At 37.5% G+C, this 19,830-nt stretch overlaps 1 protein-coding gene across 4 annotated transcripts in view; it reads left to right on the top strand.

Moving 5' to 3' along the window:
- Positions 1 to 3,894, top strand: part of LIMS1 (LIM zinc finger domain containing 1) — a 146,925-nt gene extending 143,031 nt beyond the window's left edge. For 3 of the 4 annotated variants that reach the window (XM_048222446.2, XM_026515958.4, XM_026515948.4), the window contains exon 10: positions 1,115 to 3,894. In XM_048222446.2, the coding sequence (XP_048078403.1) occupies positions 1,115 to 1,229 (115 nt within the window). In that variant the 3' untranslated portion in view covers positions 1,230 to 3,894. The remainder of the gene's footprint in view (positions 1 to 1,114) is intronic. The other variant, XM_044379082.3, reaches the window with a different exon arrangement.
- Positions 3,895 to 19,830: the final 15,936 nt, after the last annotated feature.

Here is a 19,830-nt window from a genome sequence, read left to right as displayed (position 1 = left end):
ACTGTCAGTGGAAAAATGACATCATTTGAATTTCTGTCAGCATTAAGATCTCTGTGAAAAACAGCTAGGGAATAACTTCCATGTAATGTTTGAAAATAAAATAGTTTTCATTTTATTAAATATATGATTAGGAATTAACTTTGTTCTTTAAAGTTGTATCACCTGATTTAATCATTTGCCATAGATAACAGTGTACCACTAGACTTGTTCCAGAAATGCCACCTAAAAACAAGTTAGGAAAATGTACAAGTTAAAAGGTTGTGTATTTCCTCAGTTCACAGTTTAGGACCCTAGATTTCAACAGTAATAAGCAATTGTAATTACCAATCGGAAATGCATAACAGATAGTTAGGAAGCGGTCTAAAAACCTGGCCTCTCCAGAACTGTTTTACAAATAAACTGATAATGTGTATTGCTCTGGGTTTAAAAAAAATAATTGAGTTCTCCATACAGTCGACCATTCACAAAATGGACCCACAGGCAATCTGTTTCATTTCTCTTTCTTAAGGGTGATTAAAAACTTTCTCAAATCTCCCCTACCAACCTTTCTGTCAGACAACTAACCAGAATAACCCATTACAATTTAAGATTTCTTTGAAAATGATTTTTTTTGTTGTTGGAGGTAGGAGACAAACCATTTTATGTAAGGAAAGATGAAACTTCATAGCTACCTAATTTAAAATATTGATGAAGATTAATTTGCTTTCAACAAAGAGAAGGTCATGCAAATTATAGAAATACAACTCTGGGCTTTAAGCCACTGTCTTTAAAGTGTTCTCATGGCACTTTAACGTGTGATTGACTTTACTTACGTAAATTACATTGGCATTAGATTTCCTGTATACGCAGCACAGACTAAAATGTAATGTACATTCTGTATTATGCAGGTAGATGTAAAAGATCAATTTGTAAGGACAATTTTTTCAAGTGCTATTGTAGTTTTTTACATCTACCACAATGACAAAAGTCAAGATTAGAATTATAGCTTTTTGCTATGAATTCAGTGTCATCATCTGGTGTCTTCATTTACTTCAGGAAAATTACCTCACATTATTTATATATCTGTGTCAAATACATTTCTACTAATTCCTTGTATTATTGTTACTGTCTTTAGGAATAAATTTGTGGAGTTTGACATGAAGCCTGTCTGTAAGAAGTGCTACGAGAAATTTCCGTTGGAGCTGAAGAAAAGACTTAAGAAACTAGCTGAGACCTTAGGAAGGAAATAACTCCCTTTATTTGTTTTTTCTCTTCTATGCAAAGAAAAGAGATTACCGACCTTACTTGACGTGATCCACCCTATTTAAAGCAGTATCTCAAAATAGTTGAGAGTGAAGAGGGCCTACGTGAATGGTTTTCTTCATCTCCTCCTTCTCATTAAAAAAGAAAAAAAACTTGTGTATATCGTATTTAAAACACAGATGAAATCAAGATTTGCTTTTGTTAATAACCCTTATCACTTTGTCAAAATGTAGATTATACTTAACAGCAAAAAACACACGGTTTAGATGTCAGATTTTAATTAAGGTCCAAAAAAATTAATTTAACTTTTAAAAATGAAAGTAGGGAGTCAGCTTTCAGATGAGTCAGATAAAAAAAATAGAAACATTATTTTACTTTGTATTTGAAAGAAAAATAATTCCAACTGCTGTTGGGGAGGATAGAAGGAAGAAAAATAACCAGCCAAAAAAAAAACAAGTCTTATAGAATCTGAGTATGTTTATCAAACTAGTAGCTAGTAGCTATAAAATGAATTATACACATTACTAAGATAAGAAACAAGTGCATTCAGAACTACTTGATTTCAATTTTTTTGTTAAATGCAATAATTATGCTTAATTTTATATTTTGTTCTTGTGAACTTCTCCCTTACTACAATTACTTAACACAGTAGTTATAGCTAGCTAATAGTATGCCTTTTTAAATTTTGTGCAAAAAAATTTATACTAAGCATTTGAAAATTTAGTATGCTTTACAATATTGGAAAAAATGAAGTATTTTTTAACGTATTACAGCAATTATGCTTCTAAGCTTAAGGTCAAAGATGTAGTCTTAGAATAGGACACGAAACTAAATTTTATGTAGCTTGGAATGTATCACCTAAAACAAGTGAATGTATATGTATAGGTCTTACTGCCTTTATAACCGTGCTAATGTCTATGCTTTATACATAATCAACTTGCCTTGCCTTAGAAAAACACATACATTATTCAGGAATTCTAGCTGTCTCATGCAATACCAAAAATAAGTGCATTGACTGAGATTTGTAAACCCAAATTCCTCTGCCACACCTATGGTGATATTTGTTTTTTTATTTTTCTCTCCTTTTTTTGGGAAACATGTTGAAATTAATTTTTGTCATCTTGTTAGAAGAATGATATTGATAGGTGTTTCAAGTTTTTCATTTCAAATGTTGTAATTGGATTTTATTTACTATAAGGAGGAGGTAAAAATGACACTTTTAAGTTGGAAGGAGGACGTTTAAATGTCAATTTTAGGTCAAAAGTAGTGGATTATTCTACTTTATAAAAAGTGTTTTTAGAAAGTTTATCCTGAAGTTTCTGGACCATTCTTTCTCGATGAACTTGTATGCAAAGTAAATTTTGTGAACATTTTTAAAAATGTTGCTGCTGCTGTGTTATCATTTAAAAGAACGTTCCAAGATGGACTTTTAAGGAGGAAATTACCTGTTTTTAAAAAAAATTGCCGAAATGTTGTTTTACCATTTAAAAAAAAAACAAAAAAAAACACAAAAAAATCTCAGGATGCTACCACTAGCCATTAAAATATTTGTATGCATGTATTTTTTAAAAGTTTGTGCATGCACTTTACAGAGTAGATTCTATTTCAGTTTTCAGGTAACTTATAACCAATTACTTTTTAGTGTTCTTTTAGAATTCAAAGAATTACCAGTGATTGAAAATAATCAACATATAGTTTAAGACTGTATGTGCTCAGACGTTTAAAACAGTAAGAATCAGAATCCCTCAGTGTGCCTTTGTCAGCCAATACGTGCCCAGCAAGTAAAATTGTGGAAGTATTTATTAAATATTATACTATGGATATAGGCAAAATAGTACAGGCTTTGCAGTTTGGGGTCTTGATGCTAAATTGTCAAACCCCCCACACCAGAAATAAGGGACAGAAAAGCAGCCATTTACCCGTAGTCTTGATCTCTTTGAAGACCCATGAGCTGAGCTCAGCTGCTTTGTTTCCATATCTTAGGTAGCCAGGCCTCTCCCGCAGCCACATGTCCCAGTGCTGTCTTTGCTTACTTCTCTTTTAAAATAGGAGTTAGTATTTCCTGGAAGTTCGATTTGGTAACCCTCTACAACTTTAGGATATTTTGTCTAGATACAGTACTTCTGCCCTGACAGGGGCGTCATTGGCGCCCTTACCTGTGGGAAAGCAGGAGGAAGTCGAACACTCACAAGTGAAATAGAAGACAGGCTTGGTTGAGTTCATCATATTTTTCATGGGGTTTTCCCTGGCTGTGGAAAAACTCAGGCTAGTAAGCATTTGTCTGTTTAAAGTCCTACAAGGCAGTTTGAAATAATTTATTATTCTTACCCAATTTCTTAGTGCTCTTTTTCTTACCAAGCCTAATATAATTGGGGGAAATGTCTGGGTGCAAGTAAAACATTCTTTGGATCATGTTCAGAGCCTTATTAACATTGTACCTAAAATGAGAGGCCATTTTGCCTCACTTACTTGCCAAAATGGCCTTTTCTAAGTTAGGGAAATTTTGAGGTAGGCTTATAGCATTCTTGTTGTATTTCGTTTTAGATCGTAAGCTCGATGGCAGGGACACTATGTTGTTAATTGTGTTTTTACATAGCAACTATTGCAGTATACTCTTGGTACTTAATAAATGTTCATAATTATTACAGATAATCCTATTGTGCATTGTTTCATTTGAATGACTTTGAGACATGGAACTATGAAAAGATAGGACTAATGCTTAAGAAAACTGTTTTAGTGGGGTGCCTGGCTGGCTCAGTCAGTGAAGTGTGCAACTCTTGATCTTGGGGTTTTGAGTTCGAGCCCCATGTTGGATGTAGAGATTACTTTAAAAAATAAGATTTGTTTTGTTTAAGATTTTATTTATTTACTTGTCAGAGAGAGAGAGCACAAGCAGGGGTAGCGGCAGGCAGAGGGAGAAGTAGGCTCCCTGCCAAGCAAGGAGCCCAATGTGGAACTCAGTCCCAGGACCCTGGGATCATGACCTGAGCCGAAGGCAGATGCTCAACTGACTGAGCCACACACGCGTCCCAAATCTTTTTTTTTTTTTAAGATTTTTTAAATTTATTCATTTGAGGGAGAGAGACAGAGAGAGCACAAGCAGGGGGAGAGGCAGAGGGAGAGGGAGAAGCAGACTCCCTGCTGAGCTGGGAGTCCGACTTGGGGCTCGATCCTGGGACCTGGAAATGACCTGAGCCGAAGGCAGACGCTCAACCATCTGAGCCACCCAGGCGCCCCCAAAAATAAAATAAGGGGCACCTGGGTGGCTCAGTCGGTTAAGCATCTGACTGTTGGTTTCAGCTCAGGTCATGATCTCATGGCTTGTGGGATCGAACCCCGCGTCAGACTCTGCACTCAGCAAGGAGTTGGCTTGAAGATTCTCTCCCTCTGCCCTCCCTACACTCTTGCTCTCGCTCTCTCTCAAATAAATAATTTTTTAAAAAAAGAAGAAAACTGTTTTGGAAACAACTTCAGTGTCCATCCACAGATGAATGAATAAAGAATTTGTGGTATGTATACACACACACACACACACACATACACACACACAGTGGAATATTATTCGGCCATTAAAAAGGGAAATCTTGCCATTTGCAACAACATGGATGGAACTTGAGGGCTTTATGCTAAGTGGAATAAATCAGACAGAAAAACAAATCTGATCTCACTTACATATGGAATCTTAAAACAAAACAAAAGAATACAGAGAACAGATCGGTGATTGCCAGAAGGCGGGTGTTGCAGTGGGTGAAATGGGTGAAGGAGATCAGAAGGTACAAACTTCCAATTACAAAATAAAGTCATGGAGATGTACTATACAGTACGGTAATTATAGTTAATACTGTATTGTATATCTGAAATACTGTATATGTATAAATAATACTGTATTGTATATCTGGCTAAGAGTAGATCTTTAAAATTCTTATGAGAATAAAAAATTGTGTAATTATGTATGGTGATGGATAACTAGACTTACTGTGACATTTCACAAATATTGTAGATATTGAATCATGTACACCTGATATAGAATGTTATATGTCAATTATATCTCAATTTTTAAAAAAAGTTTCTCGTAAAAGTCATTTAAAATTTTTATGTAGTTTTTTTGGAACACAATTTAAGTAGTTATATCTACATGTAAGAATATCAAACATTCTCTATATAAAGTTCACAAGGCGGTTTCCACAAATGCTATTTTATTTAATCCTTAAAATTATATGAGTTACTTAAAATTCTTTCCACATTATGGCAGAGGGGTTGCATACTGACGTTAATTAGGTCCTTCGAGGTTGCACAACTTGAAAGTGTCTTATCCAGAATTTGAACCCAAGTATTCCTGTGATTCCAAATGTATAAATGTTTCTACTCCGTTACTTGGGGGGGGGGGGGGTGTGTGTGTGTGTGCGCGTGTGTGTGTGTGTGAGAGAGAGAGAGAGAGAGAATTCTTGAGTATAAAGTAGAAAAATTCATGTGTATGAATAAAAGAAAATGACCCAGTTTACTGTGTGTGAGCCAAATCCCAGAACCATACAGAACAGTGCTGGGGTCTTCCCACTATTCACCATAATTCCAGTATTTTTCACTTTTTAAGAGCTATCTTACATCTCCTTGGATGTGTATATTAACATATCTTAAAACATCACTCAGCTAGCCCTGAAGCACGGTGTGGTGCTTTCGCGGGGCGTTCCTTTGCCAGGGCACCATCCTTTCCTTGCCCTTCATCCTCCTTGAACGTAGAGATTTTGGGTCTCTGATTTGAGTCTTGGACTCTGTCCTCCACGGGGCAGGTGCAGAGCTTTGGTTTCCTCCCGCTCAAGTAGGAGAGATGGGTGATTACAGCAGCAGGTAGGAAGTGCTGCGAGGGTGAACAGGGTTTTGCCAGATCACGACAGCAGAGGGAGAGGGAAGGCTCCTAGAGGAGCTGGATCTTCAGAGGGGAATATGGGTCAGCCAGGCGGGGGAAGAGGCCGGGGGTGGGTGCCCCAGGGCTTGCTCGCTCTCTCTTTGTCTCTCTAAAATAAATCTTTATTAAATGTTACTAAAATGGTTCTTAAGTGTTTTGTTTGGAGTTTTTTTGGCAGGGAAGAAGGGGGTCTTTATTCGATTCAGGTAGTGGTTGCCAGTTTGCCAAAATTAATATTATGCTGCAGTGATGGAAGTGCTAACTTTATTTTTTGAATGTTTTGTTAAATGGGTTAAATATGTATCTGCAATATTATTTACATCTTTGTTGTTGGCAAATTTTCCTCCATCCATGGAGCAATGGTGAACTTTTTAAAGAAGCTCCTATATAAATTCTCACAAATTCTAACTTAGCAGAGTTGAAAATAAAGCTCTGTTCCAGGGGCACCTGGGTGGCTCAGTCATTAAGCGTCTGCTTTCGGCTCAGGGCGTGATCCTGGAGTCCTGGGATCAAGCCCCACATCAGGCTCCTCCGCTGGGAGCCTGCTTCTTCCTCTCCCACTCCCCCTGCTTGTGTTCCCTCTCTCACTGGCTGTCTCTCTCTCTGTCAAATAAATAAAATCTTTTAAAAAAAGGCTCTGTTCTAGGTGTGCTCCCTAAACTGTACTGTGATCACCCAAACCTTAAGCCCTTACTTGATAGATCATGAGTATGGTGCCTCAGATTCACCCGCTCAACTTCTAGAATCTCCAGTCAAGAGGGGACTGCACAAATGCACTGACTGGCCTCACCTGACTTGACTTCTCTGCTGGGGAGACCCCTGTGATTGGGGGGATGGAGGTAATTTCTTCTCCCTTCTAAAACCTTGGAATTTCCTTCTTTACTTTGTAATCCTACTGTTATATTAGAATCTTTGATGCCACAAGATCATATAGGAGATCTCCACTTGATGACTGTCACTAATTGGTGCAGAGGTCAAAAATGCCTTCTTCAATCTAAAATTGTACCTGCAGGCGACTGGGCTCATACTTCCTACTAGAAAGTTGTGTTTATACAGCCCAAGAAGAAGATCTCAATCCCCAAACTATTAGCAGCTTACTAAAAGGATATTTGTTTACCACGTATCTTTAGCACCCTGTTAAACCCCGTAAGAGGGATTATGTTGGGGGTCAACATATCAACATTTTGAAAATTATTCATACTGCTTTCCAGTTAATCCCCCCAAACCCCATATTTATTATTTTTTTTAAAGAATATCACTCTATTTTTTTTTAAGATTTTATTTATTTATTCGACAGAGAGAGACAGCCAGTGAGAGAGGGAACACAAGCAGGGGGAGTGGGAGAGGAAGAAGCAGGCTCATAGCGGAGGAGCCTGATGTGGGGCTCGATCCCACAACGCCGGGATCACGCCCTGAGCCGAAGGCAGACGCTTAACCGCTGTGCCACCCAGGCGCCCCCAAACCCCATGTTTAATCTGGAGGTATCATTCTTAACTGTTACTCTGTATTTTTGAAAACTTTACAGGGCTATTTCCCTCTTTAAAATTGTAGATTCAGAGGACAAGGCCTTCTAATTTTGTGTACAGTGATGACTTCTAAATTATCCAGAACTAAGATTTCTGGCAACTTCTACCAGAATACAGGCAAGAATGAGGAAACAAGAGCCTTAAAAAGACCGAAGGTTATTCAAGTCCATGCACTAATGTTCATATGTTGGAAAAATCCCCTAGGCCCTTGCTTGTCACCTGCTTAGTTCATACACAAGACTAATGAGCTTAATGAGTTTCCGATGCCAGATAAAAGGACGCAAATTAGAAGTGGGGAGAGGGTAAATCAAAAGTAAACAAATTCAAGAAACATTTATTGAGGGACACCTGGGTGGCTCAGATGGTTAAGCGTCTGCCTTCGGCTCAGGTCATGATCCCAGGGTCCTGAGATCGAGTCCCGCATTGGGTTCCCTGCTCAGCGGGGAGACTGCTTCTCCCTCTGCCTCTACTGTTCCCCCTGCTTGTGCTCTCTCGCTCTCTCTGTCAAATAAATAAATAAAATCTTAAAAAATAAAAAAACATTTATTGAATGTAAACTTTTGTCAGACACTGCACTACAAGGCAGCGAAGCGGCAATAAATGTTCCAGCCTTGGAAAGCTCACAGTGTACCAGGGGCCATGAAAAAGTGCCTCAGAACGTTGTGCAGTAGGGACTGACATTAGCAATTGGAGTAGGATACAGAGATTGCTCAGAGGAGAGAATGGTTCATTCTAGGGAGTCTAGAGAGTTTTCCCAAAGATGGTGACGGCAAAAGAGCCTTGCAGGGGGAGAACAGGGAAAGAGAGTTTTCCCAAAGATGGTGACGGCAAAAGAGCTTTGCAGGGGGAGAACAGGGAAGGGGGCTTTCCAGGCCAAGAAACCAGCCCCTGAAAAGAGCCTATGAGAATTCCCCATTGGGACCCAGGAGCCAAAACTCCAAAGGGGAGAAACTTCAACTGGCACAGCTATAGTTCCAAGAGGGTGAAACCAAGAGGATGAAAACTTGCTTTCATTCCACCTCTGTCCTCCTGCTGCTTGACCCCAGACGCAGCAGTGCATGGCAGAGCTGCGTAGGTCAAGCCTCAGTTTTCTGGTCAGGAGACTAAAAACTAGAAGCTGCAGGAAACAAAAGTAACAGGGAAATTGAGGAGAGCCACTTAGGGAAGTGACCCCACAAAGTTGTTTATGAACTCGGGGGCTCCTTTCTGAGCTGCCCCTGCACGGACGCTCAACACACCAAATGCAGGCTGAACTGACAGAGCATGGCCCGAGGTCCTCCACTGGCCACTAGGTGGCACACAAGTGGGACAGAACTTGAATAGCCCCGTCCACACTGGGAACTGAACTGGCTTTGGAATCACAGACAGAAGAGGAGTTGGAAGTTGTGGTTTGAACCTAACCAAGTGGATTGTCTGCCTCAACAAAAATATCTACACTCTCCAGAGGATTGGATTTAATTCAGTGATTTTTTTTGGTATATTCACAGTGTTAGTCAGCCATCCCCATGATTTAATTATGGGACAATTTCATCACCCTAACAAGAGACCTCATACATGTTAGCAGTTACTCCTAATCTCCCCTCTCATCCCTTAGCAGCCGCCAGCCAACTTTCTGTTATTTATGTGTTCATGAATTTGCATACTCTGGACATTTCGTATAAATTGAATTATATAGGGAAGCCTGGGTGGCTCAGTCAGTTAAGCGTCTGCCTTCGGCTCAGGTCATGATCTCAGGGTCCTGGGATTGAGTTCCGCACTGGGCTCCTTGCTCAGCGGGGAGCGAACTTCTCCCTCTGCCTGCTGCTCCCCCTGCTCGTGCTCTCTCTCTGACAAATAAATAAAATCTTTTTTAAAAATTGAATTATATAATATGTTGTCTTTGTGACTGGTTTCGATTAGCATAATGTTGTCAAGGTTTATCCACATTGAATTCAGTATACATCAGTTCTTCATTCCGTGCTTATCAGATAATATTTATATGGATATACCACATTTTGTTTATGAATTTACAGTTGATGGACATTTGGGTTGTTTCCACCTTTGGCTGTTATGAATCGTGCTGCTATAAACATTTGCATGTGAGTTTTTGTGTAGACACATATTTTCATCCAATTCATGAACATGGGATATCTTTCCATTTATTTAGATCTCCTTTAATTCCTTTAAAAAATATGTATTTTCAGTCTACAAATCTTACATTTCTTTGGTTACATTTATTCATAAGTATTTTATTCTTTTTGATGCTATTCTTTTTTTTTTTAAGATTTATTTATTTATTTATTTGACAGAGATAGAGACAGCCATCGAGAGAGGGAACACAAGCAGGGGGAGTGGGAGAGGAAGAAGCAGGCTCCCAGCAGAGGAGCCTGATGCCGGGCTCGATCCCATAACGCCGGGATCACGCCCTGAGCCGAAGGCAGATGCTTAACCGCTGTGCCACCCAGGCGCCCCTTTTTGATGCTATTCTAAATAGAATTGTTTTCTTAATTTCATTTCAGTCGTTCATTGCTATTTTACAGAAGACAACTTATTTTTAATTGACCTGAATCGTGCAACCTTGTTGAACTTGTTTATTAGCTCTAAGATTTTTTTTTTTTTGAGAACTCTTAGGAGTTTTCCAAATATAAGATTATATCATTTGTGAAAGAGGTATTTTTATGTCTTCCATTCCTATATGAATGCCTTTTATTTGTTTTTCTTCCTTAATTGCCCTGGCTAGAACCTCCAGTACAGTGTTAAACAGAAATAGTGAAAGAGGACATCTTTGTCTTTTCCTGATCTTAGAAGGAAACCTTTCTGTTTTGCCATTAAATATGATGTCACTTGTGGGTTTTTTGTAGTTACTTTACCAGGTGAGGAAATTCCCTTCTGTTCCTACTTGGTTATTTCTATCATGAAAGGGATTGGGGTTTATCAAATGCTTTTTCTAAACCTGTTGAGATGATCATGTGGTTTTGTCATTTAATTCTATTAATATTTTGTAATACATTGGTTGATTTTTGTATGTGAACCAACTCCACGTTCCTGGGATAAGTCCTACTTGGTGTAATCCCCTAAGAGCTGCTGGATTCAGTTTGCTTACATTTTGATGAGGATTTTTGCATGCATATTCATAAAGGATATTGGGTCTGTAGTTTCCTTTGTTGTGTTTTCCTGACTTTGGAATCAGAGTAATACTTTTGTCAGGGATTACTTTAGAGAGTGTTCCATTCTCTTCTAATTTTTTGAAGTGTTTAAGAAGGATCGGCATCCATTTGTCTCTAAAAATTTAGAATTCACCAGTGAAGCCATTTGGTCCTGGGCTTTTCATTGTTGGGTGTTTTTAATTTTTATGTTTATTATTTTTAAAAGATTTTTATTTATTTGTTTGAGAGACAGCGAGCACAGCAGGAGGGGAGGGGCAGAGGAAGAGGGAGAAGCAGACTCCCAGATGATTACAGGGGTCCCTTATTTTTATTATCTTTTTAAAAGATTTTATTTATTCATTTATTTGAGAGAGAGAGAGAGTGGAGGAAGGGACAGAGGGAGAGGGAGAGAGAGAATCCCAAGCCGACTCCACGCTGAGCACAGAGCCCCGCACAAGGCTCCATACCACAGCCCTGAGATCAAAACCCAAGCTAAAACCAAGAGTCAGTAGCTCAAATGACTGAGCCACCCCTGGGTGTTTTTTAATTCCAATTCAATCTTTTGTATACTACAGGTCTGTTCACATTTTCTATTTCTTCTTGAGTCATTTTGGTATTTTTTGTCTATGAATTAGTCCACTTCATTTAAATTATCTAATTCACAAGCATATGATTGCTCATAGTATTTTTCTTTCTGTAAGTCAGTATTACTATCCCTTCCTTCATTCCCGATTTTAGTAATTTGAGCCTATTTTTCTTAGTCAATCTAACTAAAAGTTTGTCACTTTTCAAAATCTCTTCATAAACCAACTTTTGGTTTTGTTGATTTTTCTCTACTATTTCTTAAAATAATTTTTAAGAATTTAATCGTAGTAAAAAAAACATAACACAAAATTTACCATCTTAACCATTTTTAAGCGTACATTTCAGTAGTGTTAAGTATATTTGCATTGTTGTTTAACAGATCTCCAGAACATTTTCATTTTGCAAAACTGAAATTCAACACATGATAAACAGCTCTCTGTTTCCTCCTCCCCCTCCGTTGGTGACCGCCATTCAATGTGCTCTTTCTTCATACCTGACCGCTTTAGGTACCTCATACAAGTGGAATCATACAGTGTTTGCCTTTTGGTGACTGGCTTTCTTCCCTTAGGACATTGTCCTCAGGCTTCATCCATGGGATAGCATGTGGCGGGATTTCCTCTTTTTAGGGTTGAAAAAAATTCCTTTATATATATAACCATATTTTATTTATCCATTAATCTGTCAACGGACATACAGATTGCTCCCACCTCTAGGTTATTGTGAATAAAGCTTTTAGAAAGATAAGTGTGCAAGTATCAATTCAAGATCCTGCTCTCACTTCTTTTGCATATACACACAGGAATGGGATTGCTGGATCATGATAATTTTATTTTTAATTTTTTGAGACACTGTCATGCTGTTTTCCATAGTGGTTGCACTATTGTACACTCCTACCAGCAGTCCATAAGGACTCCCATTGCTGCACATTCTCACCAACACTTGTCATTTCCTGTTTTGTTTTGTTTTCCTGATAGTAGCCATTCTAATTGGGTATAAAATGATCTTATTGTGATTTTGATTTTCATTTCTCTAATGATTAGTGACATTTAGCATCTTTTCATATGATTGTTGGCCATTTATATATCATCTTTGGAGAAATGTCCAAGTTTTCTGCCCATTTTTTCCATTGGATTTTTTTTTTTTTTTTAGTTTTCTCTATTATTTTTCTAGTCTCTATTTCACCAATTTCAGTTCTAATTTTTGTTACTTTCTTCCTTCTGATTGCTTTATGCTTAGTTTGCTCTTCTTTTTTTATGTCTTCTTTTTTTTAAAAGATTTTATTTATTTATTTGACACGCAGAGAGAGTGAGAGCACAAGCAGGGGGAGCAGCATGCAGAAGAAAAGGGAGAAGCAGGTTCCTGCTGAGCAGAGAGCCCAACAATGTGGGGCTCAATCCCAGAACCCTGGGATCATGACCTGATCTAAAGCCAGACACATAACTGATGAGCCACCCAGTTGTACCCCCCTTTTTTTTTTTTTTTTTTTTTTAAGATTTTATTTATTTATTTGACAGAGACAGCCAGTGAGAGAGGGAACACAAGCAGGGGGAGTGGGAGAGGAAGAAGCAGGCTCATAGCGGAGAAGCCTGATGTGGGGCTCGATCCCAGAATGCCGGGATCACGCCCTGAGCCGAAGGCAGACGCTTAACGACTGCGCCACCCAGGCGCCCCTGTACCCCCCTTTTTTTTAAGTAGGCTGCAGGGCCAGCATGGAGCCCAATGTGGGGCCTTAACTTATGACCCTGAGATCAAGACCCAAGCCGATATCAAGAGTGAGACACCTAACCAACTGAGCCACCTAGGTGCCCCTTCTTTTTCTGTGTCTTAAGGCCCAGGTTTAGGTTATTCATTTGAGATCATTCTTTTTAAATATAGGAATTATCAGCTATAAATTTCCCGCAAAGTACCACTTTAACTGCATCCTGTAAATTTTGGTATGTCGTACATTTATTTTCATTAATCTCAAGATATTTTCTAATTTCCCTTTTGTTTTCTTTTTTGAGTCACTGATTATTTAGAAGTATGTTGTTTAGGGATACCTGGTTGGCTCTGTTGGTTGAGCATCTGACTCTTGATCTCAGCTCGGATGTGATCTCAGGGTAGTGAGTTCAAGCCCTGTGTTGCCATGCTGGGGATAGAGCCTACTTAAAAAAAATTTTTTTTTAAGTATGTTGCTTAATATGCACATATTTGTGAATTTCTAATATTTCTTTCTTTAATTATTTCTGCTTTCATTCTATTGTTGTGGGAAAACATTTTGTATGATTTCAATTCTTTTAAATTTATTGAGTTTTGTTTTATGCCTTGGCATATGGTGTACACTGGAGGATGTTCCATGTGCACTTGACAGTAGCATGCAGTCTGCTGTTTTTGGGTGCAGTTTTCTGCAGATGTCTTTTAGATATAATTTGTTTATAGTGTTGTTAAAGTCTTCTGTTCCTTTGGTGATCTCCGTCTAGTGGATCTACCTTTATTGTTCTTTAAAATATATTTGATGATTGAAAGAAAAAAATTGTAAGATTGTTCAGTGCAGTTTGCAATGCATGTAAATGTACTTTGAGACATCTATAACATAAAGAGGGGAAGGTAAAGATATCTATATGGTCATCAGGTTTCTACAGTCTACTTGAAATGATATAGTATTCATTCTAAGTAGTCCGTAAGTATATTGTAATCCCTAGAGCCATCATTAAAAAAAAAACTATGCAAAGTGGTATATTCAAAGACAATAAATAAATTAAAACAAAATGAGAATATTATTATTCAAAATATTCAAATAACCAATAGGCAGAAAAGAGTAAACAGAGAAGTGAAAAATGGAACAAAAAACATTTATTTGGTTTAATGATAGACATAAATCCAAACATATCTATAATTACATTAAGTACAAATGGATTAAACATAACAATCAAAAGATATATTGTCAGAGTGGATAAAACGATTCCTAACTCTATGCTGTTTAAGAAACCTACTTTAAATATAATGATATAGGTATATTAAAAGTAAAGAGATGGAAAAAGAAATACCATAGGAACATTAATCAGAAGAGCTAGAGTAGACATATTAGTATCAAAGTAGATTTCAGAGCAAAGAAAATCATCAGGGATAAAGAAGGACATTATGTAATGCAAAAGTGTCAATTCACTAACAAGACACAATAATCCTAAATGTGTTTGCGTCTAACACCAGAACCTCAAAATTCTGGAAGCCGAAACTGACAGAACTAAAGGAAAGAATAGACAAATCTAAAATTAAATACCCCTCTCTCAATAATTGGTATAACTAGTAGATAGAAAATCAATAAAGAGAGAATGGAGCAGGACCATAACCAATTGTACCTAACTGACATTTGTAGAACAGTCAACAGAATACACATTCTTTTCAAGTGCACATGGGAGATTCACCAAAACAGACTATATCTTGGATCAGAAAGCAAACCTTAAAAAATAAATAAATAAAAAGCAAACCTTAACAATTTTAAAGGAATTGAAAGCTTGCAAACTATGTCTTCTGACCTAAATGGAGGTAAACTAGAAATCAAAAAAACAAATGAAACAGGAGAATCTCTAAACACTTGGAAATTAAACAACAGACTTCTAAATAATTGATGGATCAAAAAGAAAATCTCAAAGGAAATTAGAAAATATCAGTATCCCTCATAGAGGAAACATACCTCAAAATCATAAAAGTCATATACGAAAAACATACAGTGAATATCATCCTCAATGGGGAAAAAGTGAGAGCTATTACCCTTAAGTCAGCAGCATGACAGGGATGTCCACTCTCACCACTGTTATTCAGCATAGTACTAGAAGCCCTAGCCTCAGCAATCAGACAACAAAAAGAAATAAAACGCATCTGAATCGGCAAAGAAGAAGTCAAACTCTCACTCTTCACAGATGACATTATACCCTATGTAAAAAAACCCAAAAGAGTCCACCCAAAAATTGCTAGAATACAGGAATTTAGCAATGTGATAGAATATAAAATCAATGTACAGAAGTCAGTTGCATTTCTATATGCTAACAATGAGGTAGAAGAAAGAGAAATCAAGGAGTCAATCCCATTTACAATTGCACCAAAAACCATAAGATACCTAGGAATAAATCTAACCAGAAAGGTAAAGTATCTGTACTCTGAAAACTATAGAGCACTTATGAAAGAAATTGAGGATGACATAAAGAAATGGAGAAACATTCCATGCTCATGGATTGGAAGAACAAATATTGTTAAAATGTCTATGCTACCAAAGCAATCTACACATTTAGTGCAATCCCTATCAAGACACCATCAGCATTTTTTACCGAGCTGGAACAAACAATCCTAAAATTTGTATGGAACCATAAAAGAACCTGAATAGCCAAAGTGATGTTGAAAAAGAAAACCAAAACTGGAGGCATCACAATTCTGGACTTTAAGCATATCACAAAGCCATAATCATCAAGACAGCATGGTACTGGCACAAAAACAGACACATAGATCAATAGACTAGAATAGAGAACCCAGAAATGGACCCCCAGCTCTATGGTCAGCTAATCTTTGACAAGGCAGGAAAGGATATCCACTGGAAAAAAGACTGTCTCTTCAACAAATGATGTTGGGAAAACTGGACAGCCACAAGTAGAAGAATGAAACTGGACCATTTTCTTAAACCATACACAAAAATAGACTCAAAATGGATAAAAGACCTAAACGTGAGACAGGAATCCATCAAAATCCTAGAGGAGAACACAGGCAACAACCTCTGTGACCTCAGCCACAGGAAATTCTTGCTAGACACTTCTCCAAAGGCAAAAATGAACTATTGGCACTTCATCAAGATAAAAAACTTTTGCACATAAAGGAAACAGTCAACAAAACTAAATGGCAACCTACAGAGTTGGAGAAGGTATTTGCAAATGTCTTATTGGATAAAGGGCTACTATCCAGGATCTAGGAAAACTTATCAAACTCAACACCCAAAACACAAATAATCCAGTCAAGAAATGGAAAGAAGACATGAACAGACATTTCTCCATATGTCTTCTACATACAAATGGCCAGCAGACAGACACATGAAAAAATGCTCAACATCACTCAGCATCAGGGAAATACAAATCAAAACCACAGTGAGATACCACCTCACATCAGTCAGAATGGCTAAAATGAACAAGTCAGAAAACAACCTTTGTTGATGAGGATGCAAAGAAAGGGGAACCCTCTTACACTGTTGGTGGGAATGTAAGCTGGTGCAGCCGTTCTGGAAAACAGTATGGAGATTCCTTAAAAAGTTAAAAATAGAGCTACCCTATGACTCAGCAACTGCGCTACTAGGTATTTACCCCAAAGACACAGATGTAGTGATCTGAAGAGGCACATGCACCCCAATGCTTATAGCAGCGATGCCCACAGTAGGCAAACTGTGGAAAAAACCCAGATGCCCATTGACAGATGAATGAATAAAGATGTGGGGTGAGTATATATATGTAATATATATTACATTATATATATATATATATATATATATATATATATATATATATATATATATATATAAAATATATGGGGGTGTGTGTGTAATGGAATATTACTCAGCCATCAAAAAGAATGAAATCTTGCCATTTGCAACAATGTGGATATAACTAGGGTGCATTATGCTTGCAAAATAAGTCAGTCGGAGAAAGACAAATACCATATGATTTCACTCATGTGGAATTTAAGAAACAAAACAGATGAACATATGGGAAGGAAAGGAAAAAATAAGATGAAAACAGACAAGGGGACAAACCATAAGAGACTCAGAACTCTAGGAAACAAACTGAGGGTTGCTGTGGGGAGGTGGGCAGTGGGATGGGGTAATCAGGTGATGACCATTAAGGAGGGCACTTGATGTAATGAGCCCTGGGTATTATATACAACTGATGAATCACTTAATTCTACCTCTGAAACTAATAATACAGTATATGTTAATTAAATTGAATTTAAAATTTAAAAGATAATAAAAGAAAATATCAATATCTCTCAACTTAGATGCAAAATCCTTAACAAAAATTGGCAAATTGAATCAAGTAGTATATAAAAGGTTAATACGCATTCAGCCACAGAAAGCCATAAAATTCTGGAAAATGCTACACCATGAATGAACCTTGAAAATGTAATGCTAAGCCAAATAAGCTAGACACAAAAGGACAATTACTGTATAGTTCCAGGTATATGAGGTAATAGGCAAATTGATAGAGACATAAAGTAGAATAAAGGTTACCAGGGCCTGGGGGAAATGGGAAGTTAATTGTTTAATGGGTACAGAGTTTCTATTTGGTACAATGAAAAAACTTTTTATTTTTTTGGATATGGATAGTGGTGGTGATTGCACAACATCATGAATGTATTTAATGCCATTGAATTATACATTTAAAAATGGTTAAAATGGTAAATTTTATGTTACGTGTATTTTATCACAATAAATAAACAAGCAAAACACATCACAACCATGTGGGGTTTATCCTGGGAATTTGAGGGTGGTCTAATACTTAAAAATTAATCAGTGTAATCATATTAGCAGCTTAAAGAATGCCCATCATGATAAAAACTGTTAGCAAACTAGGGATAGAAAGAAATGTCCTTAACCTGATAAAGGCATTTACCTAAACCTATAGCTAACATCACACTTCATGGTGAAAGTCTTTCCCCTTAAGATCGAAAACAAGGAAAGAATGTTCTGTCTCACAGGTCTTATTCAATATTGTAGTAATAGTCCCAGACCATGAAATAAGGCAAGATAAAGAAATAAAAGGCATACAGATCGAGTAACATGATTGTCAATGTGTAAAATCTCAAGTAACCTACAAAATACCTCCTATAACTAAAAGGTGCATTTAACAATGTCACAGGGTACAAGGTCAACATACAAAAATCAACCGTATTTCTCTATACTAACAATGAGCAATTGAAAGCCAAAATCTAAAAAAATATATCATTTACAGTCACTCTATGAAAAATGAAATAGCTGTAGTCCAGCAAAACATGTACAGGATGTATATGCTTAAAACCACAAAATATTGGTGGAACAGAAGAAATTTTGACAAAGAGCCCTACTACTTGAGGAATTACACTTAAGACTTATATATAGCTAGGGGCGCCTGGGTGGCTCACTTGGTTGAGCAGTCGACTCTTGATTTCAGCTCAGGTCATGATCTCAGGGTCATGAGTTTGAGTCCTTCGTGGAGCCTGCTTAAGATTCTCTCTCTCGGGGCGCCTGGGAGGCGCAGTTGTTAAGCGTCTGCCTTTGGCTCAGGGCGTGATCCCGGCATTCTGGGATCGAGTCCCATATTGGGCTCTTCGGCTGGCAGCCTGCTTCTCCCTCTCCCACTCCCCCTGCTGTGTTCCCTCTCTCGCTGGCTGTCTCTCTGTCACATAAATAAATAAAATCTTCAAAAAAAAAAAAAAAGATTCTCTCTCTCCCTCTGCCCCTGCCAGCTCGTGCCCTCTCTCTCTCTCAAAAACAAACAAACAAACAAACAAACAGAAATCAGTGAAACAAAACAGAGAGTCCAGATACAAATTCAAGCTAATAGAGTCATTTAATTTCTACAAGTGGTGACAGTAATTTAATGGAGAAAAGATAGTCCTGGAATAATTGTACATCCATATACCAAAAAAACCCCCAAATTCTTGACAAAAATTAACTCAAAGTGGATCATATATATCAATAAAAGGGTAAGATGTGGAAGAAAACCTTTGTGACTGGAAGTAACACAAAGAGTTCTTAGCTCTGACATCAAAAGCATGATTCATAAAAGAAAAAAACTGAAAGTTGAACTTTACCAAAATAATAAATGTTTGCTCTGTGGAAGACACAATTTAGAAAATGAAATAAACTATAGACTGGGAGAAAGACGTTTGCCCATCACATATCTAATGGAGAATTTGCAATCAGAATACATAAATCCTCTCAAGCCTCAACACTAAGATAACAAACCACCTGATTAAAATATGGGCAACAACTAAAACACAGTTTGCCGAACAAGATACATGGATGGCAAATATGTCTGTGAAACAATGTCCAACAATATTGCCTACTAAGGGATAAAATGAAACCGTGCTACACACTTTTTAGAATGGCTTAAACAAAAAAAATCCTGGCAATACCTAGTGATGGCAATGAGGCAGAGCCCCTAGATCTCGTGTATTTCTGATGGGAAAGCAAAAATGATATACCACTCTAGAAAACAGTTTGGCAGTTTTTTATAATGTTAAACCTAACACCCACCATAGGACCCACCAATCCCATTCCTGAGCCTTTACAGCAGGTGTAAGTGAAGTTTTCCTTAAAGGGCCAGAGCGTAAATATTTTATTCTTAAGGACATAGGTCTCTGTCACCACTACTCAACAGTGTCGGTGTACCGCAAAAGCAGCTATAAGACAGGTATGTAAAGGAATGGGTGAAGCTGTGCTGCAATAACATTTTAT

This window comes from Ursus arctos, unplaced genomic scaffold, assembly GCF_023065955.2.
Source record: "Ursus arctos isolate Adak ecotype North America unplaced genomic scaffold, UrsArc2.0 scaffold_8, whole genome shotgun sequence".
Classification (NCBI taxonomy): domain Eukaryota; kingdom Metazoa; phylum Chordata; class Mammalia; order Carnivora; family Ursidae; genus Ursus; species Ursus arctos.
This window is presented reverse-complemented; position numbering and strand designations above follow the sequence as displayed.